This window comes from Saccoglossus kowalevskii, chromosome 19 (genome assembly GCF_978046115.1).
Source record: "Saccoglossus kowalevskii chromosome 19, keSacKowa6.1, whole genome shotgun sequence".
NCBI lineage: Eukaryota > Metazoa > Hemichordata > Enteropneusta > Harrimaniidae > Saccoglossus > Saccoglossus kowalevskii.
Window position 1 is genome coordinate 19,797,397 of NC_140659.1, and position 25,251 is coordinate 19,822,647.

General features: G+C 33.6%; 1 protein-coding gene and 1 long non-coding RNA gene across 2 annotated transcripts; one reads left to right on the top strand and one right to left on the bottom strand.

The window, feature by feature from the left end:
- The first annotated feature begins 3,833 nt into the window (after positions 1 to 3,833).
- LOC144356528 (uncharacterized) lies at positions 3,834 to 5,358 on the top strand. Its single transcript, XR_014927409.1, has 2 exons — positions 3,834 to 3,945; positions 4,666 to 5,358. It is a non-coding gene; the product is annotated as an uncharacterized LOC144356528 (long non-coding RNA).
- LOC100373073 (protein phosphatase Mn(2+)-dependent 1K-like) lies at positions 5,255 to 16,798 on the bottom strand. The gene is made up of 5 exons (XM_002737093.2): positions 16,684 to 16,798; positions 11,222 to 11,758; positions 9,727 to 9,922; positions 8,894 to 9,011; positions 5,255 to 8,646 (listed from the first exon to the last, which is right to left on the bottom strand). Exons 2-5 carry the CDS (start codon positions 11,727 to 11,729, stop codon positions 8,392 to 8,394), a joined length of 1,077 nt encoding a protein of 358 aa, XP_002737139.1. The 5' UTR covers positions 11,730 to 11,758; positions 16,684 to 16,798; the 3' UTR covers positions 5,255 to 8,391.
- Between the last annotated feature and the right edge of the window lie 8,453 nt (positions 16,799 to 25,251).

Consider the following 25,251-nt stretch of genomic DNA (forward strand, 5'->3'; position numbering starts at 1 on the left):
GTAAACAAAAAACAGCACTTAGACAGATTAATTTTTGTTTTATTAATTCATCTTCAGGTATTCGCATATTAGGTCCAGGAAAAAACGATAACATTTGTAACTTAACTTATTAAGAAGGAAGCTGTGACACACATGATTGTCAGAAACATGATCATAACTTTAGGCATTGTGACCTGACTTGACCTGTATTCATTCATTTGGTGAAACAAATTCAATGTTCATTTTGTCAGAGCTTTATACAAACAAATGTAACTCATAGCTCTTTTATTGTTTATCATTCAAGTGTAAACAAAAAGACAAACCAAGTATTTTTGTGATTTAATTTTATTATTGGATGTAGGTTTCAAGAACTGTTTCCAGAGACTCCGATGATGCCTGTGAGTGCGTTAAGTGAATGTTATTTAATACAAAGTTTAGTCAAAGACAATCATATTCAGTATGAATTGGGTAGTGCAGAATTCCGAATACTACAAGATGTTGACGGGCAGCAAGGAATATCAGAAAGACTTGAGATGATATCTACCACTGTATTACAAAAGTAAGCATTGTTTGGTCACTGAAGCCAAATTGTGTTGCCTTTCACAAATTTTGAAATTGCAGAATTTTTTACTCCGGCGCTCATCGCTGTTATATATGTTAGTGTCTGTTTCTTGGATATTCCAAGAACCACTGGTCATATTTCAATGAAACTTGATATGTTATAGGTACTCTAGGGGCGATTTCTGGCTTTTCTAGTGATATGTACAACCTTCCGTCCATATTGATCATAATAATGCTTTAACACAGGGTAGTCAAAACACAGTCAATGACTATCGGTATGTTTGATCATGTTTTGACATGACCATAATTGATCAAGATAGACCATGAATGATATATTAATGGTCATGATCAAATCATAGTAATTCAAGGTCAAAATTAATTATCAATAAATAGCAAATTTCACATAATTTCTAATTCTCTAATTGTGGTGAATTAGTTTTGTCATTTTTGGTAAAAAAAATATTTTCACTTTTTGGAAGACAGCTAGCCCAACTGCTTTGATATTTTATATGTAGGTACATTGGGAGAAAACACTCAGATTTGTCAATTTTGTGTCAATAATTTACATTCTCTTAGCTTGAATTAGTTTATGGCATCATCTTTTTTTAAATGACTAGCACAATTTCTTTGATACTATAAATGTACATGCCATGAGGAACTATACTTAGACAGATCTTTTTATTTTGTGATGTTATTTTCAATCCAACTATTTTCAATCAGATTGCTTTCAGTCTATGCATTGTGAACAGCGCAGAAGCTCATACCAGCTGACAGGCTGCTTCTTATAAATTTGGGTCAAAATTTTTTTTTACTTCATCTTGAACATCAAAGGCCAATTTTATTAATATCTCATTTGTTTAGACCTCCATCAGATAAATTAGTCAGTTAGTGATGATAATTTAAATTGTTGTGTATATTTTTGGAAAAAATGGTCAACTTCGTTTTGAAACTACCTACAAAATGATATTAGATCCTTGACAGACATATTTGTTTCCATATTTTTTTCTAAAAATTTAATTGAGATCTATAGCCAATAGAAAACTGTTGATTTGGTCCAAAATTAATAAAGAAACTCTTCATCATAAAATATTCTATAAACGTCAGACTGAACTATTAGTTTGTGATATTTCAATGTACATGCTTCTAGGTACCTGTCAATACTTTTTGAAAATGTAGACAAACTCGCTACTAAATTTACTCTGATTTAATCTGATTCTTGTATCTACAAAGCAATGCAATAGTCCAACTACCCCTCGTTCTTTGTGGCCAAACTTCAAAGGCATTCTGCGTCCGGTATGTAATTTTATTGCGTCTACAACGGTCATTGGAGTGTCTAGGAAAGTGTCAGGGGGTGTTGCAAAGTCCCTTGTAATTATCTACCTGGTGCGAGAGTTCGGTGTATGTAAATATCTTGCGATCACTGTAATAATTAGGTTATTGAATGATAATTTTATGTATGATACTATGATTGGTTACTACGGTAGTTTGGTTACATTGTTCCTAAGTATTTGTACGTATTGTTGCATTTCATGTAGGTTTGGATCTACTACGGTAATGTTTATAACGCACTAAACTTAGCGGTATCTCTGAAACCACCTGTCTATGCCTATCCTGTACAGGACTTGAATACATTGAAATTTATTGGTAAGTCCAGACCAGAAAAAATCCTGACTAACACAATTATTGGGACAGAAATTCCATGAAACATTTCATGATTATTCTTTGCAATTGGCTGTTTTAAATGAGGGAGAAATAAATAGGTGTGTCCGGAATTCTGCCAAGGTTAGGCTTAAAGCGGGGGAGGTGTCACCTGCGCATGCGTCAGATGATCATAGCGTGTCATGGTTTTCAAACAAGTGTTTACCTATGAACCTTCGCGTTTTCAGCGTGTGTTGTTATCGTCGCTTGGAACTCAAAATGAAAATTTGTGGATGTAGAGAATACTTATTACCAGTAAATTTAGTCTTTGAAGTTAGCAAATTCAATGCAAAAGATTGGATTGAAATTTGTGCATACTAATTACCTAATTTGCAAATTCAATTTTCATTCAATGAAACTTGGTACATATGTGCGGCTCAAATGTTTCTGCACTTTTTTTTCAATAATCTTCAATGGGCTACTGCGCAGATTTGATTAGGCTTTGGTTGAAATCCATGCATATAATAATTACCTAATTTGCATGATAATTAGCTGATTTTTAGCAGTTGCAAAGACCTGATTAGTTTGGATTTAAAATCCGTTCATATTAATTACCAAATTTGCCTAATAAGCCAATTTGCACTTTTACACTAATACCTCGCGTACTAATTATCCCATTTCATTGAAACTTGGTACATTCATGTTCTAGGAAATTCACAGACCTTATTAGATTTGGGTTAAAAACTTGGTACATGCTTACCCTGTAACAATACACAGACCTAAATCTATGCATAATAATTATTTAATTTGCATAATATAAGGTTATTACGAAGATAGCTCAAAGTATGCACGAAGACAGTACAGCAGCAGTATCGACCGACGTGCAGCGGAGGTCGATGCGACAGCGTACTGTCTGAGTGCATACTTTGAGCTATCTTCGTAATAACCTTATTATTATACAGCTTTCAAGGATACATTATGGAAATGCCGAAATCCAAAAAGTTTAGAACAGAATCAGCAAACTTCTTTGTATGGAGTCCGGTCAAATCCTGGTGGCAGCCATGTTTGTTTTTATTATTAGAGGACGCTTACGCGCGTAATCATTCCATATTTGTAACTTATGGCGTTACGGTGATAGATGTATAATAATAATAATTAATTTGGTTTATTGGGGGTAATCCAGACATGATTGGTTTAATGTTGAAAAACATCATATTGATTATTTGATTATTATTAGCGTATTTCTGATATCTCACAAAGTCAGATTTAAATTGAGAATTTGTGGTAGAGGTGCTCTGGAATTAATTAGACTGAAGACAACTGATGTATATTCAAATGTATTCTCTGTAATATAAATTTTGAGAATATTTACATTTTTTTCTTCTTCTCAAGTAGCAGCAGTCAAATGTTAATTGTCAAGCTTCTTGTTTAAAAGGCCAATCTTAAAATATGATGTAATTTTAATGCGTCTCCTATACTCACAGCACACAGGAGTACTTTCTAAGCTTTCTTTGAATTCGTAGTATGACTCCAGCTCTCCAGAGTTCTTTCTGTGGTTTCTCTGTGACTTACTTGTATCACGACTGCATTTATTAATACAGAATGTTTCATGCTTGTATCTTTATTTTGTAAGATTCCTCAAGATATCAGGATACTGGTGTCCTCCGTGACTGTGTTTTACTAAAACCCGGTACAACCGTGGATGAATTCTATAATGTAATATTACATACTTTGTGTCTAGTGTCTGGCAAGTTTGTCAGAGCAGAGGTAAGATATTTTCCATCAGGATTTGTTTACTGCTGTGTTTCTCCTCTACAGTTTGTTCATAGTGGATATAGTAGGACTGTGTGAAGCAATTTTAAAATTGTTTGTGATATGAACAATTTGTGTGCTGTACCCCAGAACATAGAATATACTGCATCTCAATTTCAAAATGCCATTTCATGAGATTTTACTTGCTTCATCCCATAAAAATTCCACTTGGCTTATATTGTAAAATACTTTATTTTAGCTTGAATTCATTTTCGCAGAAAACACCTTTTGGGTGTTTTGTATAGACCTCATTCTCACTGTTTTTTGATGCGTTAAATGTAAAATATAGAAAAAAATTGGTACATTTTACTTTCACTGAATCATCTCTTTAGCACAAATAGCACACAAAAAAAGTATTTTACAGCATTTAGCCAATAGCAAGGGAAGCAGAGATTATTGTATCACTTCTATTATTTCGGGGTAGATGCAAATCTGGAATTGTGTATCGCGCAAAAAATGTCCATAACATTTTCCTATATATGGCAATATATTGTTTATAACATTTCATATGTATAAATTTTCATTTTCTGGTTTACAACATTTTATTTTTTATTCTTCCTGTCCAGATATTTGCAATACAATATTCAGAGTGTCGGATTGATTAGAGTTTCCTGTATATGTTTGTATGTAGATTTATTGCATGGTTAAATTGATATTATCTCTCATTTTTTTCAGACCATTGATAGAGATGGAAATAAAAGACAAATCAGAAAGGTAGAAATCATCAAAGAAAATAATAATGTTAAAAAATTAATGACAACTAGGAAATCATAGTGACTATATGAGGGTGGTGTTGGGGGTTTCCCTTCATATCTATTAGACAGATAGAATAGACCATTTTCCGTTCACTGCGAGAATCATGCGTTATGCGTGAAATCGAACGTAAAAACAGGACAAACAAAGGTCATAGCGTCGTAGTCGCGTCAAACATCGCGTGGGATTCGACAAACGCGTAAGTATTTCGGGGACATTTCCATGCTTAATAATGTGCTGTCCACATTTGATGATAGACAATTTCGATTAAGTAAGGGTATTCGGAATCAATATTCCCCTGTCGAAATCGGCCGGTCAATGTAAGCTGCGAAATAAAGAAATTCTAGATCAAAATCAAATCGTTCGATTTTTGCGGCAGACGTTCGACGCGCGTCTTTCATGCATCTCGCGAGATCTCGCAATTGTTCGGAAAATCACCTATTGCCTCATTCCACATGAAATGTCACGTCAGTAGTAAAAACATTCATGTACAATAATAATTACATTCTAGTCAGAGAATAATATTTAATGTTTTATTTACATTCCAATCAAACTTAGCACTGACAATAAAAGCATGGTAATACTAATCAAGTGCAATAAATTGCTATTACAATAGTACCATGGTGAATTTGTTTTGTTTGACATTAAGAAACTTTGGTGTGCCTTTGAAATACAGCACTGATAACTTTACACTGAGGTAGATCCAATAAAATTGTAGACAAGTATAGGGTCTACATTTAAGCATTCTTACATTGCAGTTTTGCTCTATTCTCAAGGAGGAGAATGTTATATGTTGCCTGGTTGCACACCACTATCTAATGTATTTTCATGGGCTATGCATGAGCTGCTGTGGAACGCCGGTCGAGAAGCCAGTGAAATAGCAGAAGTAAAAAAAAAACGACACAAATTCAATTTTGTGGTAACCCTAAGCAACCCAATTTATATATGTTACACATGTCTGGGTAGTTTTGTTACTCTTTAAGAGAGTCTCAATAACTATCCTAAAGCACCATTTGCTGAGCCTTTTCAGTTTTTGTTTTCACTTTTGATGGATGCTAAACGAGAATATGCAAGAAAATTGAAAATCTTTATGCCAATTACAGTATTTTAAACAACATTATGAGGTTTACAAGACTTAATAGGCAGGCTCATCAGCTTAATCAAAACCAAAAGTTTATAGCCAATTAGATAATGAGAAAATTTGCTGACTTGCCGCCCCAGTACTTCTGTAACATTTATTGAATACATTCAAATAAGTAGCAATCCTCATTTGCTACATGTGCTGCACTTCAACTAGTATGCAAAATTACAAAAAAAAAAACTGAAGCACATGTTTTCAATTGATGTGAGCTTGATAATACAAATCCTTTTTTGCCTAAAAATGATAAATATATCATAAATATAATTATAATATTTATTGTTAAAAATAGGTTTAAAAATATTTCGTTAAAAGCATTGTAGCCCTATAATACATCAGAACCAGTGACAACAACCAAAGAACTTTACTGAGAGTGGACATTTCTATACAGCCCATACAAATGATAAGTTTAGTTCACATGCTATATTTGTTGTATTAACCTTTTCAACACCGGACTTTTTTGGCTAAATATTTTGTTCTTATACTCTTCTGGGAACAAACCCAAATTTTCAGTTTTTACTTTAAAAATTTGGCTATTTTTCTCTCAATCTTCTAATGGAAATTGCAGACTATAAACGGGAGTGATGAAAAGAAGGAACTGTTGGTGAAGAGTTAACAGCGCATCTTTAATGGGTTCACATACATAACCTGAAAAATTCTGTTAGATTTCGCCATGAGATTTATGAGCAATTTTCATTGTCCAGTGCATGCTCACACTTACCGGTAATATAAATAAACACTATATTACAAATGCATTAACGTTACTCAAAACCAATGTGTCACCCTTTAAAATGATCATCCACTGCTATTTAAATTTTCTGTAGTCGAAATTTCAAGAAAGTCGAATTGTCCTTGTGTCCCTAAAGAACCCTAAGATATTGTAATTTCCTTGATTTACAGAATTCACAAAAAGTGCTTTTTTTTATTTGGTAATAATAATCTGTATATCATAATCTCTACCAACGTTAAATAAATGAGCATCATCTATGGAAACGTAAATGAGCAATCTTATTTACCAATACCAAATCGTCCAAGACCAAAATGTTCGTCATCCATCACATTTAGCTCGCTTTCATACAACTTAAAGCTAGCGTAGCAATTTGAATGATGGAGAGTAAATATTCAATGTCCCTTTATTACAAAATAGATAGCTTTCAGATGGCTTATATTATACTTTATAAGTATGTTTTTAATAAAAAATACCCGTTCTATTCAAAAAAAAAATACTTTAGCCATGATGCACTTACTTTCATTTTTTTGTGATACATTACATATAAGCTATGTCGAGATCAACTTTCACACAAATGATTTATCTGTGCTCTTCATCTTCTCCAAAGTCAGCCAATATGATGCTTTACACCGACATAATTTATTCTTAAGGTAGAAGCCTACTCATAAATTGAAAAACCCAAAATTTATTAATTTTGCAATATATTGTACTCCAAGGACATTGACCTAAAAAAAAGTCACCAGCCTTTTTTTCGAGAAATTGATAGTGGTATTTTAGTGGAAAGTCGCCATTTTGGCACTACTATAACACTTTTACCACAGGTTCCTATGGCAGAGATATTATGAAATTTCTCAAAATTGAGCCTGATGACATAGGCTGAAAAAATCATATATTGTTAATGATGGAGTACTTTTTGTTGTTCTGAATTATTAAAAAATGTCAAAAAATGCAATTTTTCTTTAACATTGTGTTCTATGGAATTGTTCTAAAAATAGCAATTTTCAAGAAATATTAGTACATGTTTCACAAAAAGCATAACTGTAATACACAAAATAATGCTATTTCATTGTACCATGGGACATTAGCTTCATGATTGTACATGTTAAACTAATGCAATTCATGACCAATTTTGTCAGTAGGCTTCTACCTTAAGTTATTTATAAATTGTGTGCAGCAGATACAATGTATGCACATTACATTTCTGGATCACTGTCTGCAAATTTCACTACTGTGTGTCCTGCAGTAGAAATCAAGTACAAAACTAAAGCATGTAGAAATTATGCCATCCTTTCGGTAATAAAAGCATGCATTTAAACATTAACCTTTTTACCACCAGACTATCTCGCCCAAATTTTGTTTGGAAATGAATCCTATTTTTGGAGCCAACACACAATTTTTGTCCAAATCTTTGGAATGAAAGTGCAGACTATAAACAGGACTATTTTGTGAATTTGTGATGAAAACAGGTAACTGGTGATGAAAAGGTTAAAATGATAAAATATGAAACACAGTATAAAGTATCTTAATAAGCACATAATAGAAATGTATAACAGTATTAAATGAAAATGCAAATCTTTATACACTACAATATTTAAAAGGGTGATAGTCAGAGTGCTTTTTATGTTGTAAAATGCACAAAATAGCGTAAAAATAGACTGACCTTTTAAGATGGAGTACAAAAAGATAACCACTGTCACTTCTAAAGACTTTCTCAATGCTAGTTGATGCGGAAATATGGTAAATTTAAGTCTAAGCAACAATGCTATGATACAATAAATATTTAAAACCTATTGCTGAAGAAATTTCTTGAGTATCCCATTGCTGTGCTTTTAAATTTCCCCCACTGACCAAATGGTACAACAATCGCTGTGCAATTGTCATCACTACCGTACTGCAGTGCTTGGTCTGCCACACGAAGTGCTGCTTCCGATGGATCGGGTGCCCTGTTTACCGCTTCACATAGCTCTTGATCGTTCATCACAAAGTTGACACCATCAGTTGAGAGCACCAAGAAACTGTCTCGGTTATGCCGCACCTAAAATGCAATGACAGTCATGTGTCTTATGGTATTACTAGTTTCATTGTACGCATACACATGAAGATAAATTAAAAAAGTAGAAATATATTTTAATTTATGCATTTTGTATTCAAATACATCCAAGTCAAGGTGTCTTTGAGATATTATAGGGAAACACTGTCAAACAAATCCTGAACATGCAAACTTTATTGTCACTAGAGGGTGCTTTCAGCATTCCTGCTGGTGCACTGCTGAGAAAACTTACCTCAAGAGATGTCGTTTCTGGTTCGGCGATAACACCGTAGCGCTTAAGTGGTAGATCACCAAAGCTTCTGGTCATTGTCAATGAACCGTTTACTAATGGCGTACCAAGACTGTTCCAACTGAATATGTAAACAAACAAACAAAATTTTAACCTAGAATAAAGTAACATAGGACACAGATCTTTTAACCTTTTTACCACTAGACTTTCTCGCCTAAATATTTCTAGAAATGAACCCTAATTTTGGAGCCAACAGACAAAATTTGAGTAAATTTTTGGTTTTTACTCAAAATATTTGGCTATTTTTGTCCTAATCTTTCGAAAGAAAGTGCAGACTATAAACAGGACTATTTAGTGAATTTGTGATGAAAAGAGGGAACTACTGGTGATGAAAAGGTCAAGCAATTGACTATCTTAAAGCGCAGTGGTCGTCGCGCAGCACGTGTTTGAATTTCATGTAAATAAACAATGAATTTTACATGCGTTGTATAAGTCGCTATGAGTTCCATATCGAACAGGATGCAGTGCGACGACTGCCGCCCTTTTATTTTTCCCACCAAAAATTTGGGGCAAGATTTTGTCTATTTTTTTTTTTCGTAATTGTTTTGATAAATTTTGAACCAAATGGACATAATTTTTACTGACTTCAAGTCTTGATCAAAATTTTCGAAAACATAGCAAAGTTTTTTTTTATGAATTTAGCTACACATTTTCTGTAAATTTTCTCATATTTGTTTAAATTTTCATAAAAAAACAACTTTTTCTCTGATTCATGAAGTTCATGAAAATTTGTTTCCTGTGAAATTACAGCAGTTTATACTAAAAAAAACACTCACCTTATAAATCCTTTGTTTGCTTTAATTCTTTCAGCTTCATCTGGATCTTCTGGTTCATGGTCTTTTGTCAATCTTTTAGCGACACCCTTGCGACACAGTATTGCACGGCTATCACCAACGCTAGCAACCACCAACTCAATGCCGTCTCGCAGTAAACACACTGTGGCAGTAGATCCCATAAAATAAAACTCTGGTTCTATCAAAATAATTATTAAGTAGAAAACAAAATTGTGATGACATTTTTTGAAATACTATGAGGTTAACAGGAGAATATCGCAAAGTATACACGAAGGCCATTGACGACTATATCGACCAACTCATAGCCAAGGTCAATACATACTCGTAATGCCCAAGTACATACAACAAATAAATTCTATTTCCGAGGTCAGATGTATAACAATTGCTTTTATCAGGAGATAAAATAACATGCTATTATATAAAATGCATGATTGTTTTCATGAATAATCATGACATAAAGTAAATGCATGTCATGTTTGCTCATGAATTTTCATTGTGTGATAACGTGTTGAAGTGAATACCGATTATGTGGATAAATTTATTTCAATAGTATTTGCAATTGTTAGCACATTTGTGATCAGAAATTGAAATTCGTAATTTGTCAACTGGAAAATATTTTCTAAAATTTGTTAAAATTGTCAATTGCTACGTTCACACAACAGCATTTTATCGGAGCCCCACGGCTCGAGCCAGCAAAAATGGTCGTGTATACGCATTTGGCTCAAGCCGGCTGGAGCCAAGTTCGCTCCAAATAACCCCCGGGGTTGAACTCCAATTGGTTGAGCCCCGACTGTGTATACGCAGGGCCCAACTATCGGAGCCCAAATCACGCCCTAAAACGTCTTCTTCAAGTAACCTATCATATCAATTATGGTGGAGACAACATCATTCGTAACTTCACGCAATTTACGATTTGAAAAAGAGGTACGCGCCCTAATATTTATTTGGCAGAGTAAAGAAATACAGCGATAGGCTGACAGGTCAACCGGAAAAAGATTGATAACTGTAACACATATCACAACATTTGAACAATAACAATAGGCTGTAACACATTTTAGCTGCCATGTTTCCTGTTTATTCGAGATACTAGTACCTAAATCATAACACCTGTTCATTGACTTTTCTACCTCCATGCTCAGACTAGATCGTTACTGTTTCTTTTTTTTTCTCCCAGCTCAATAGAATCATTCCATGTAAAGAAACAACACAATCCTGACACCAACATCATTTTCAGCCATGTTTTTTTTTCATACTAATTATTTGACCGAACTGAATCGAACTATGGCAGATCTCGGCTCTCTTTCAGCTCCCGTCAGATCGTATGAACGCATTGGAGATAATCTCCTATTAATCGGTGGGAGGAGCAGTAGTTCGGCTCTGGTAGAATGCTGCCGTGTGAACATAGCAAATGATGGAAGGGCCAAGCAATTAATTAAATGAATATAAAGCGAAACATAAATAAAGTTTTACAACTTACCTTCATACTCAAAATGCATGTGTCTTGTTAAAACATTATTAAAGTCTATGAATGAATGCTTCAGCACACTCTGTAAATCTTTCTCCTGATCCAACCAAAATCTTATAAAATGTTCCAGGTAAACAGATGCATAATCTGCAATTAAAGAACCTGCATGTCCATCAAACACAGCGAAATACAAAAGATCCGGTCCTGTCAATTCCTTGATACATATTCGGTCTTCGTTCACTTTCCGTCTTCCCGTTAACGAGGCATGCCCGACGTCATCTATGGATACTTTTGGGATGATTTTTCCATGCTTTATGCTTTGCTGTATCATAATAGGTGCATTGATCCTATTATCCCATGTCCCAAAGGTATCAAAGTTGACACCACGTCTGTTGCGGGTCTTTCCCTGTGAGGAACGCCATCTTGTTTGTTGAGAAGTGCTTGGAGCTGCAGCTTTCTTATGAATGTGCAAGACAGATTGATTTCGACCATGCAGGACCAGTCTGGTGGTTTTTAACATTTCCACAAATTAATGTTTCAAAGCATATTCTGTAGGAAAAGGGAAATTTTCATCATTCAAAGATATATTTATACAATTTTGGATAAGATTCTATGCAAGATATTGTGCAAGCCACAGGCTTTACATGAAACACTTTGTAGAAATGACATTTTATTGTGATGAAACAAACCCTGCAACATTGAAAATGTTACAAGAGTTTTCCAAACTGAATTTCAAGTCAAAATGTTATGCTTATTCAGGACATATGCAACATTTCATGTACAGTTGAATATGCAACATTTCCCATACAGTTGAATATGCAACATTTCACGTAAAGTTGAATATGCAACATTTCACATACAGTTGAATATGCAACATTTCACGTACAGTTGAATATGCAACATTTCACGTAGAGTTGAATATGCAACATTTCACGTAAAGTTGAATATACAACATTTCACGTACAGTTGAATATACAACAGTAACCATGGTGGTTTTACCAGGCTAAAAGTTTCAAGAAAACAAACTAAGTTAGTGCTATGCTAATAAAGGAAATGTATGTTACTGTAAAATACTTTATTTTAGCTGGAATTAATTTTCGCTGAAAAGACATTTTTGGTGCTTTGTATGGAATTTATTTTCACTAATTTTGACAGGTTGAATGTAAAATATAGGAAAAAAGATATATTCGCTCGATTTTATTTTCACTGAATCATTCCTTATAATAATTCCAAGCAAAAATAAAGTATTCTACAGTATATTGCAAATTGTCATGCTGTTCAAAATTACTGGAAGGAACACAGTTTCCGTTTGTGAAATATACCATCTATAAGCCTTATAGAAACTATCATTTTGGTTTTCTTGTGATGTCCAAATCATTTAAATCTGACACTGGAACTAAACTGTAAAAGTCAATGTCACTCACTATGCATTTACGTTGTTATGTTGAGTTGAGTTTTCCAGGTTAATGTGAATTATGTAGTTGAATGGCAACATTTTCAAATCAAATAAGGAACCAAACTACACACTATAACAGTTTGACAGTTTTTATGAACTGTATAAAATGTGAATCGAACCACCTTGTCAACGTTTTACTTTATAGACACAGTCCCTCTGCCTGTGTGCTTAGCAAGATTATGAGCATCGCCTAGTCTTGCTTTTATTAGGATAAACTGTTATTATTTGAAAGTAGTGATCTTGCACAGCTCACAGCACAGGCCGAGAGGTCAAATACATGCTACGAAAACGTGCGTGGATGCTTAGCATAGGCTAAGAAATGCTAAGTTAAATCTGGCTTGTTTTATAGACAATAGGATGAAAAGCAACGATGAAAATAGTTATAAAATAAAATACCCAAATATAGTGATATAATGAAAATATAAATACTGTATTATTTGCACTGTTTAACGAACAGTCAACAGTTTTCTGGTAATTTCCAAAATGTACCGGGATTCGCTGACATGTTTTCATGTTCCAGTGTCAGCCTGAGTACAATCCTGTAGGTTGGTCTCCTTCCGCTAATCATTCGGCCCCCACAGTCCTGAGAAGTCGCATATGTAAGGCCTGTATCGAGCGATTTTAGAGGCATTCAGCTTTGGGGTTGAAACATAAGCAGGTCAAAACGTCTAACTATCCCAAATACCTTAACTAGAAATGAAATTACATAATAATAATAATATTTATATTAATAACAAGACACTTCGCGATGAGCGTCTTTGCGGTCAGTAATATTTATGAACATTTTTGTTCACTATTGGCGATCCGTTCTAGGATTGCCCTTAAAATCAATTTTGTGTTTCTGAGTGTGTGGTTTCCGGTGTTTTCACGTATTAATTCTTCTGTGATTGTTTTGGCTTGGCTTATTTCCCTCAAACTTGACAGGCAGGTCACACCATCACCCTAGTTATTAGGTAAAATCTGAAGAAAAAAATTGGCCTATCGTTGCCACAGTAACAGCCAAAAAACTGGATAGCTTCGTGCTAAATGAATCTCCTCCTACAAATTTATGATAAAACTCTTCAGACATAGCTCATTCTACTCAGCTTGAGTGTGGGCACTAAGTTACTATTTGAATTTTTGATATCTGTTTTCATTACCGACAAATTTGACTCTTCTGTGATTTTTTTGGCTGGGCCGTTTGGTTCAAACTTGGCGGGCAAGTCACACCTTCACTCTAGTTAGATTGTAAAATCTGAAAACAAATTCTCGCTCACCGCTGCCATAGCAACAGCCAAAAACTGATTTTTGAATACTTTCGCCCCAAATTTATTACCTCCTACCAGTCTTTATATTATTATAAATAGCAGTGTTTATATGATCATGTTTTTGTTTTTTTATTTTGGCTACGTTGCGCACTGGTAAGAGATCACCAGCGCCAACATTGTTACACTCTATCAACGTAATCCCAACGCAACTTTGAACTATGAATGAACTGTAAATGCTGCCTTCAATCATGCAGCTTTTTGCCTCCATGTTTCAATCTAGAAAATACTATCGCAAAACGGTTGGAAATAATAAATTCAACAGCAGAATACGTCCTAGCAATAAAATAAAATGACTTCTAAGGACTGAACGTTTTTTTGCGAACCTTGTATACGGGGCCCGGTTTTAGTTATAAACCGACGTTAGCTGCACGTTCATGTCCTACCATGGCAACAGCCGAAAACATGATACTTGTTTTTGAGCGGAGCGGATGCCAACCAGCTGGTTTTATAAACTGGCTTGGTAATTCCCACCACCAATAGTAGACCATGTCACAGCATTTCAAGTACTTTTCCAACAAATCCAAAATCACTCGATAATTTTGTTTACTTTACATTTGTATTATGATTACATTTTAAAAATACACCCAAAATAAGGAAATTTAGTATATAGCCTTGACAAAAACAGCATAATTTTCTTGTCTTAATATTGCATTTTTTTTCTATCTTCATGTGGATATCCTGATGAGATTTAAAGTTCAGTTCACAACTAACGGTTTTGCAATATTAGAGGCTGTGAACTTGTCCATGGAGGCTGCAAATTATTAAATTTGTATTCACTGACATTTATTTTGTATTTACATTTGCAATGAGTTCCACAGTATCTTTTTCTTACTGGCTACAGTGACTGTGTAGTGTTTTTGTTTTGTCGATTGTTGTCAGTTGTTTGTTTTGTGTTCTTGGAATTTTGTACAAAAATCAACAGCAGTTAGATAGGTATGTTATTCCATTATGCAGTATATTGTAGACAGTACTTGTATACTTTGTATCAGATTGCTCGGAAGCATGAAATTGTAATGTAAATTTTGTTCATTAATATTGTAAGATGGCGCTTTCTCCGGGGCCTTCAGAGTCCCACTGGCATGTTGACTATGTTCCGGCCCGTTTACTTACTTGTTGTCAAGTGTCTGAGTGGTATATACAAAATACGACCAAGTGAACGTCAGAATATCAAAAAAACAGAAACCTAAAAATCAGTTGCCCATGCCAAGAGAGCCGCAGAACCAAAACAATCTGTCAGCCGTCGCCGTCCACAGCAGCGATATGATTTTACACATCGAAATTGAGAATCGCAGGTGTAGACAATATGCATAGAAATGAACACTAAATACATCTATCCCGGCCGGCAATCGAATCATCAATCTTCACGAGTGACGTAACTGGCATTTCCATCTATTTGCTTCTATTCCCACTATCCTAAAACGCTCGAGTGAATGTTGTCAAATTCGCGTGTGCGTATTTTCGTACAGTGGCATAAACATTGCTACAATCAAAGACACGCTGAACAGAAAGTCAATTCTGGGCTAGTACCATTGTCAAATTCTGGGGAGTACAGGACTATTTATATGGGAGATGTTACAATAAGGAACTAATAAAATTGTTTGATTTGCATATCAAAATCCTTTATTGAACAGAGCATGTTCTATATTTACCAAAAACAAAGTTATTATGTTTCTAGACACACAACAGACTCGAAACAATAGAAACCGTCCGATCCGAGCGACCTGCGTTCTTGAAAATCGAGTCTTATCGCCCTTGCGTTTCCGAGCAAAAAAACGTTGAGGCCAAAAACGACCGATTTTTGCCCAATCTTCTATGAATTTTTCATAATTCAGCTAATTCAGTCCAGCGGTTAGATAGAGTATTTATTAGAGATGCCCAGAGAACGTGAATCGCTTCTGCGACGAAAAATCTGCGAAAATAGCCACTGGGGGTGAGGGACTGCATTTCAAAAACATATTTTATATATAGGGTATATAATAATAATAAGATTCCCACTAAGGTCGATCATATCAACATTTTCAACGTCAACAGAAAGTATACGCCGTCATCTCGTTCTTGACGTATTTATAAACAAAATGTCATTTCGTTGCTTAAAACTAGCTTTTCCAATGTTCCAGTGATATAGGTTTATTTTTCGGCCACAAGAATAGTATTTATGATCGCTAGATTGGTCGATGGATGTTTGAAAACTAAAAAAAAAGTTCTCCGTCATAAACTTGTAGCTGGGTGTTGAATCCCCGGTCTATGTGACTTTTCATGACTGTGGGGCCGAATGATCAGCGGGAGGAGGCCAGCCTACAGGACTTTACTCGGGGCTAGTTTCAGTGTAAACTAGCGTGCACCTATTAAGTTTATAGAGGGACTGTGACCTATACCAGGGTTCACCGCCACGACTCACTGAAAGGTCGCCCATATTTACAATAGCACACGAAAGAGAAATACAATGTACATAGGTGTGCAAGTAATAATAACAAGGTATGAGAGTTTCAATTCAAGCTACTAATCACCGAGGGGCGATGTACAGATATACTTTGTTCCTGGGGCAGAGGCACTGATTCCGCGGTCGCGGTCACGAGTAAAATTGTGCCGGTCGTCCGACTTGTCGAACAAAAACCATCGTCGAAGTACGTGACCCGTTATCAGGACCTGAATACACGCCACATTATACGAAAATTATACTAAAATTACACGATAATTCGTCATATAAATACCTTTTAGTTATAAACTAGTAACTTGATGGTAGCAGTACTTTGATAACTTCAATAAACCATAACATACAGAAATGCGTCTCAAACAGCTCGTTCCCAGTGTTTTCCACTTTCCGCCATACTGGTGACCTTTCAACTGAGAGATGGACCTTTATAAAATATGCAGGGGTGATCGGTTGAATCAGATGGGTGAACACTTTCGCTCGCAAGTGGGTAAAGTAATATCGTCAAAAGCATTCTAGTGAGTACCTTGTTATTATATTATCACTGTTTCGAGTAATATTTCACTTCAAGTCAGGTCAGTGTCACTACTTTACAACATTTAACTTATCCGCACAGATGATTATAGAATAGTCCAAGAAGATTGTTGTTCGCATTTTACATGTACTTGCATTTTTATAGTCGAGTCGGGGACTTACGTATCAGTACAAGTCGTGTTATTGGTTATTGTACATAGTTGATTTTTTCAGGACGACCAACTTTACAGAGCTTCCTGGAACAGGTAACGTAGACCACAAATTAATAGAACTGAATAATTTTACAAAAACTTCACGCTTCTTTGCGAAACAAGATTCATCTCTCTGTTGCGCGAATGAAACGAGATCTGTGGAATGTATGTTGGGCACTACGAGCACGGGTCGTTTCAGAATTTAATATTTCTCATTTCATTGAAAAAAACTCTGATGGGAAACTACTAAGCTGAAGTGGGCATGTGAGCATGGTCCGAAATGTATACATAAACGGGCCGTGCGTTGATTTCGCTCCACCGAGACTTACTTTGTGCATGCAAAGCACTCGTCCTTACTTGTGACCTCCCATATTAATATCTCATGAATGGAGAAATAATGACATCGAAACTACTTAGGAGTCGTTTAGTACGTTTGGCTTTAAAAAATAAATTTACCGAAGTTAAGATAAAATTGTGATCATGCAAACCTAAGTTAGTTTAGGGATGAGTCAGCAGGTTGTTAGGGGGGCTGTAGAAAAGTAATTTTAATATGCCTATACCAAAATAGCAATTGTTTAATACTGCCAGTGAGTGCTGGCTTACTACAACAGTATAGATAATATATTTTCTAAAAATCCTACACCTCCCACAGTTAATGAATGCCTTACCCCATATTGTCTGAAGGTTGCCGAAAAGGTGGTGGGGCCTTATCGTGGTAATTTCAGCCCTGAAAGAAAACTAGTATTCCTGTTTCTGGTCAATCATGTGTATAAAAATGTTTCATGTTCAATTTTCCTGAAAGCACAATGAAAAACTTTGAATTGTACCTCTCCTCTAATTCTAACTCTAACTCTAACCCTATCCCTACCCTCTATTGCCCTCCAATTGTATATGCCCCTCTTGAGGGCATGTACAGTAATTTAGAAGAACATATACAATTGATTTAGGTGGGGCTGGAGGGTTAGGGTGTGACTTGGGATAAGGGAAGGGTTACAGTAGAACGTTTTTCCAAGCAAAATTTTTATTTAAAGAAAAAAATAAACAACAAACAATTTGGGCATAACATTTAAGCGTATATAATAAAAAAAATATGGTATAGATGCCATCCCTAAAAAGTTTGGGTTTTGTACTTTAAACCGTTATGTAATTTAATCTAATATATGAATTTAAAGCAGTAGCCTTAGCCAATATTGACAAACACTTAGCAGGTGACCTTGTATGGTCCACTAGGTACAGTTATAGACAATAAGCTATGGTGCTTGTCCCATATTGTTAGAGTGAACATGTTTATAAATACAAATTATTTTTGACCACAGAATAACCTGTCTTGTGAATTTATTTGCTTACAAATTAATCTGAAAAATGATAGGTCTAATCTACTAGTGTTTACTTGAATATAGTTCCTTGTTAGTGGTGTTTGATTACTTGGGGACAAATTGGTATATGTACTTTGCCCCTTTCAGTGCCATAAATCATGTTTGTTGTTGATATCTGACTTATTCGATGTTTCCTTTTGATTGCCAAAAGTGGCAATGCATTTTTTTTTTCCTGTTGAATGTCGCTCATTTATCAGTGTTTTTGTCTTGGCGTCATTGTTTTTTTATGCTATAACCAAAACAACTTGATCACGTGATCTCCCGAAGTCGTCCGATTGACTCCGAAAATGACCGATAGTCGGAGATTAACGTTCATTTGCGTAAATTTGTTAATGCAACGAAATAAACAGTCAAAATAAACATTCAACATCTTGGCAACTATCATAGTTCAAAGGAAACGAATAATGGTTGTTCTTCCTGTGGTTTATAGATCCATGTTACAGCCTATCAAAACAGATTCTTTTTAGCCTGTCTGTAGTTATTTAGCTAGAAAGCAAAAGAGAAAAAGAAAAAACAAGACACCAGCATGCAGTGTTACAAATGTGCTGTGCAATTCACATGTTGTTTGCATGTATGAAAGTGTTAAAAAACTGTGCTATTAATAGTCAGAATAGTCAAAAATGACAAATGTCAGGTGATCTCATAGGCCAACATTGGTACGCCATATGCACTGGTACGCCATATGCACTGGTATGGCATATGCACTGGTATGGCATTGTATTCACTATATCTAACATTTCAGATGATATATCAGTTGTTATAGTTGCAGGCGTAAGTAACTTAGAAAATGTCTGAATCATAAATCAAATTGTTACTTGTTTTTCCCTGTTGCTACCTTAAACAAGAAAAAAAAACATAATTACCCGGTAATAGAAATTGTTTTCTAGTCTGAACCCATGTGGTATATATACAAAAGTACGTAGGTTAACAATTACTGTAGAATACTTTATTTTCGCTTATTTTCTGAAGCGATGATTCAGTGAAAATAAAATCTAGCGAATATACTTTTTTTCCTGTATTTCACATTCAACTCATCAAAAATCAGTGAAAATAAATTCCATAAAGAAGTCTTTTCAGCGAAAATTAATTCCAGCGAAAATAAATTTGATGGTTGGTTAACACATCCGCTGCTGAAAGCCTCTGCTGACATACCAATCTCAATGGGGAAAAAGTGGAGTCGGCAGGTGAAATGTGTTAATCTGGCATTCCATTCCGTTAATATGTAGGCAGATGCACAATCATTGGAGTGCTTGCCATTGTGTTTGAAACGAAAATGCAGCCTGGCAGTTGCAGTAAACATGACACAATTCAAGAAAATTTCAAAATAAAATACAGTTCAACTTCAGAAGGAATTTTTTTATTTCATTTGCATCTCAGCTGTAGACAATACCAATGTTGTAGCATTTGACTAATCTGCAGTACCTATGTAATGAATTGTATTAACATGCAATTTTATAATGATAAACATAACAATCTTTTAATTGTTTTGTTTTGTTTTGTTTTTACTGGAAGGAGTAAATAGTATGAGAGTACCGGGGTAGTATGGTCTCTAGAACCATGCTAGAACTAAAACTAAGACGTGGAAAATACCTGGGCAAAATGAGGAAGATTGTTTAATTAATCTTAAATTTTTGTCTTTGTACAGACTGAGCTCATTGTGTTCAGATGTATTCTAATGGTTCAAATTTCATTGCATTTAATAAATACTAGTACCGGTAATCATTTAATCAGGAAAATTCATCAAACATTGAAAAAATTTATGTTTTTGTAGTCTCTCAATATATCAATCATTGCAGTATTCAAAGCTGGTTGTTCAGACAAAAATTACTTGTATTTGTTGCTAAGTGATTAAATTCTATTAGGAACTAGATCGCAAAATAGGTCTGTAAATGGATTTATTATAGACCAGTATATATAAACTCTGTCCTGCCCCCATGTGGCTGCCTCGCCCTGAAAGTGATATAGCATGGTATGAATTTCAAACCCAACTCTTTAAAAGTACATATACTTTCTCAAATCTATGCAGCTGTCTCCCACCCTGAAAGTGATATAGTAAGAAAACGACAATGTATGGTAGCAGCTCCATGCAGCTGTCCAACCCTGAAAGTGATATAGCATGTTTAATAGTCCATACCCTCATTTTGTGTTCAATAATATAATATTCCCCAAGCCCCAACCTGAATCAAGTTTACTTGAAGTCAAGTCAAGTCAAGTCTCTAATCAATAAAGTTTGATTCTCAAAACTTCATGAACCAATTCAAAATAGTTTCCTATTTACTTTTACTTCTTACATGTATGAACAGTGCCTACCAGGGCTATAGCCAGAAAATTGGAAGTTCTTTCTAAAACTTGAAAAAAAATGAAGAACAGTAGTCTTGACTCTGTAACCACAGACTTACAATAAATTTTTTTTTTTTAATTACTTATGTTTTTTTTTGTAATTTTCAATCAAAATTGGACAGGCTTGTAGAAAATTTGCCTGTCAAATGAAATTTTATAACTGTCTAAAATGCCTGTCTAAAAGCCTGGTGCCTACCACATGTTTTGACAAGCATAAGTTAGGTGTGAGGACATAATTATTGACAACAAATAAAGACATATACTTTTTTAATATTTCATATTTTGTAGATGAAGGCATGCAATGTCGCAATCTTGCTTAAAAATCAAATTGGTGGAACAGAACAATTATGGCATCTAAACCATATTTTCTTTATTATATATGCTTAAATGTTATGCCCCAAATTATTGACCATCTGTTTAATAAATTCTTTTCCACAACTTAAAACCTACAGCAAAGGCACAAAAGGTATACCGTAGTCATATTCTCCTGCATCCTAGGATCCTGATAATATGACTTGTCATACAATTATGTGGTGGTAGCACCAGAGTATAATTTCCTGGCCATCACATTACCCAGCTGTCCTGTGCTGTCAGCAAAAAAGGCAAAAATAAAAATGATTTAATAAATAAAATAGATTTCTGGTAACTCAATACTGTTATAGTCTGAATGGACTGGCACCCTGCCATGACTAAGATCAGTAAACAACCAATCAACTATGTCATGTATTGTTCGCATTGCTTGTTTTTAATTGTGTAAAACATACCGAGGAATATGAGAATCTGTAAATTATGTAATTTAGGGTTGGTTGAGGATGAATACCATTTTTGCCTTGTATGTCCACGTTAATGTAAATCCTCGAAAAAAATATTTACCTATATTTTATCTGTCAAATCAGACTTACGAAAAATTTCTTCGTTTAATGCAGTTTGACATCTTATCTGTACTTCGAATTTCAAAATTTGTATTCTACGCTTCTGGTTAATCTACTTAACCAGTTGTGACTAGTTGATTCAACAATTATTTAAAGGAATCCCTCTGTATGTATTTTTCTATTTTTTGATTTATTGTACCATAGACCTGAGGCCATTGTACTGAATAAAATTCATATCATATCATAGTGTAAAACAACTGTAAGTTTTCAGCTGGTTCTCTCTTTTTCCTGTTTAGTTCTGGTGTAATAGCATTTCACATTGATGCTATATTACTTAGCACTTGATGTTATAGCTACATGTAAGTGATTCAGATGGTCATCGGACAACAATATTTTTTCAAATGTCTTAATTTTGTTCAATCATTTCAGACAATCAGCCTGAGTGTTTTCTAATAATTGAATTTACTGTTTTACACCCAAAATATTGCAAATAATTAGGAACTTTCATGACACTACTTGCTGTTTTTGACGAAATGTCCTAAGCTAAATTTGAGACAACTGAACCCCTGGTAACTCAAGCTGTGCTAATCATCTTGTATATATATGTTAAAGCATGAGTGCAAGAATTCTTTTGGCATATAAAATTCAACCGAGATTTCTTTCGCTATCACACTAAAAATTCTAAATTGACAATTAATTTATTTTTTCGTAAGACAAAAAAAAAGTCCCAACTTTCCCAGTCTATATTAAAGCCAATATTTGAAAATCTGTTGTGAATCTAGACAACAACATCTCCTTGGCATTGATGTGAACTGATGATCATTGCAATGACTTTTTCTTTACTTTTTTTTATGCACTGTACCCATTATCTTCCAAGTGAATATTTATTATTAAATAAATAAAAATCATGTAACACAAATACAGGTATGATGCGACAACCACAATACTTTAAATCACTATTGCCATACGTGCTGAAATATCTAACAGTGGTGCATCTACGTGTATGATCAAAATAAGTCAGATTCAATCATGTCAAGATTTCCTGCATTGGTGTACCAGTATGTAGAATACATATACTAGTATATCTTAAGCACAAAAGTTTACCCGGTCACTGGTAGCCTAGTGGTTGTCGCATCAGACCCATGAACAGTAGACCCAAGTTCAAATCCTACCTTAGGCTGAACATCAATGGGGTCGACCCCTACCCTGGATGAGTGTGCCACAGACACAATGGGAAGGCCAATTCCCCTGGCCGAGATTCATTCACTAATGAATGCGACTTTGGGGAACCTTGGTTAAGGTCCGCAGGTGCTTGTGTTCGACCGAGCCTGGTTGAGGCCAGGATAGCGCATTAAAAAAAAATTTAAAAAAAAAAAAATAAAAATAAAAAAACAAAAAAAAGTCCATGATCATGTTTGATGATTAAAATGTCAAAAGAGCTGACTTCCTTTCTTCTTGGTACTTGAATTATTTATTTTCTGACCCACTATACATGTAGTGTGTACCCTGATCACTAAATGAACTCCTCAGTGGACATTATTCCTGTTTCATAATAATCTCATGGCTAATGAAAGTTTTGCCATGTTTCAATTGTTTGAGGTTGGTAGTTTGTATAAAAGGGGTAGATGGCTGTACGTTTTAGTATTTTGTTTGTAATAATACTTTTTTCAGTTTGTTTATTACCATGGACTTTAAAAGTGTTTATATTCCAGTGTATTGACTGAATGGCTATCATTTATATTAGTAAATTTTTACAAGCTTGTTGGGTGTAGTTTTGATATGTCTAAGGGGAAATTACATTAGTACATGTATGTTTATAGTTTCTGTGACCTAGAATGCAGCAGTATTATAGCTGAAGCAATACAGTTGTCACACAACCCAACGCAAAGTTTGTGTATACAGAAAATGTATTTTACATGTTTGTATCAGGACGCTTAATATGAATAATTGTATTCTATTTATAATCGATTAGAATAGTAATAAATAGATTAGAATCATAATAATCGATTAGAATAGCAATAAATAGATTAGAATCATAATAATTGATTAGAATAGTAATAAATAGATTGGAATCATAATAATCGATTAGAATAGTAATAAATAGATTAGAATCATAATAATTGATTAGAATAGTAATAAATAGATAAGAATCATAATAATAGATTAAAATAGTAATAAATAGATTAGAATCATAATAATCGATTAGAATAGTAATAAATAGATTAGAATCATAATAATCTATTAGAATAGTATTAAATAGATTAGAATCATAATAATCTATTAGAATAGTAATAACGAGACTAGAATCATAATAATCGATTAGAATAGTAATAAATAGACTAGAATCATAATAATCGATTAGAATAGTAATAAATAGATTAGAATCATAATAATCGATTAGAATAGTAATAGATTAGAATCATAATAATCGATTAGAATAGTAATACATAGATTAGAATCATAATAATAGATTAGAATAGTAATAGATTAGAATCATAATAATCGATTAGAATAGTAATAAATAGATTAGAATCATAGTAATAAATAGATTAGAATCATAAAAATCGATTAGAATAGTAATAAATAGATTAGAATATATTGAAAATAGATTAAAATAGTAATAGATTAGAATCATAATAATTGATTAGAATAGTAATAAATAGATTAGAATCATAATAATCGATTAGAATAGTAATAAATAGATTAGAATCATAATAATCGATTAGAATAGTAATACATAGATTAGAATAGTAATAAATAGATAAGAATCATAATAATAGATTAGAATAGTAATAAATAGATTAGAATCATAATAATCGATTAGAATAGTAATAAATAGACTAGAATCATAATAATCGATTAGAATAGTAATAAATAGATTAGAATCATAATAATCGATTAGAATAGTAATAAATAGACTAGAATCATAATAATCGATTAGAATAGTAATAAATAGACTAGAATCATAATAATCGATTAGAATAGTAATAAATAGATTAAAATCATAATAATCGATTAGAATAGTAATACATAGATTAGAATCATAATAATCGATTAGAATAGTATAAATAGATTAGAATCATAATAATCGATTAGAATAGTAATAAATAGATTAGAATCATAGTAATAAATAGATTAGAATCATAAAAATCGATTAGAATAGTAATAAATAGATTAGAATATATTGAAAATAGATTAAAATAGTAATAGATTAGAATCATAATAATCGATTAGAATAGTAATAAATAGATTAGAATCATAATAATCGATTAGAATAGTAATAAATAGATTAGAATATATTGAAAATGGATTAAAATAGTAATAGATTAGAATCATAATAATCGATTAGAATAGTAATAAATAGATTAGAATCATAATAATAGATTAGAATCATGATAAATAGATTAGAATATATTGAAAATGGATTAAAATAGTAATAGATTAGAATCATAATAGATTAGAATAGTAATAAATAGATTTGAATATTATATAATGATAGTAATAGTAAATCTTTTATTATTACTATTCTAATCTA

Coding starts and splice junctions, on each gene's coding strand:
- LOC100373073 (XM_002737093.2), bottom strand. CDS start 11,729: ATGTTAAAAACCACCAGACTGGTCCTGCATGGTCGAAATCAATCTGTC. Junction 9,923..11,221: donor CATGCATTTTGAGTATGAAG/GTAAGTTGTAAA, acceptor TTATTTTGATAG/AACCAGAGTTTTATTTTATG. Junction 9,012..9,726: donor GCAAACAAAGGATTTATAAG/GTGAGTGTTTTT, acceptor TTACATATTCAG/TTGGAACAGTCTTGGTACGC.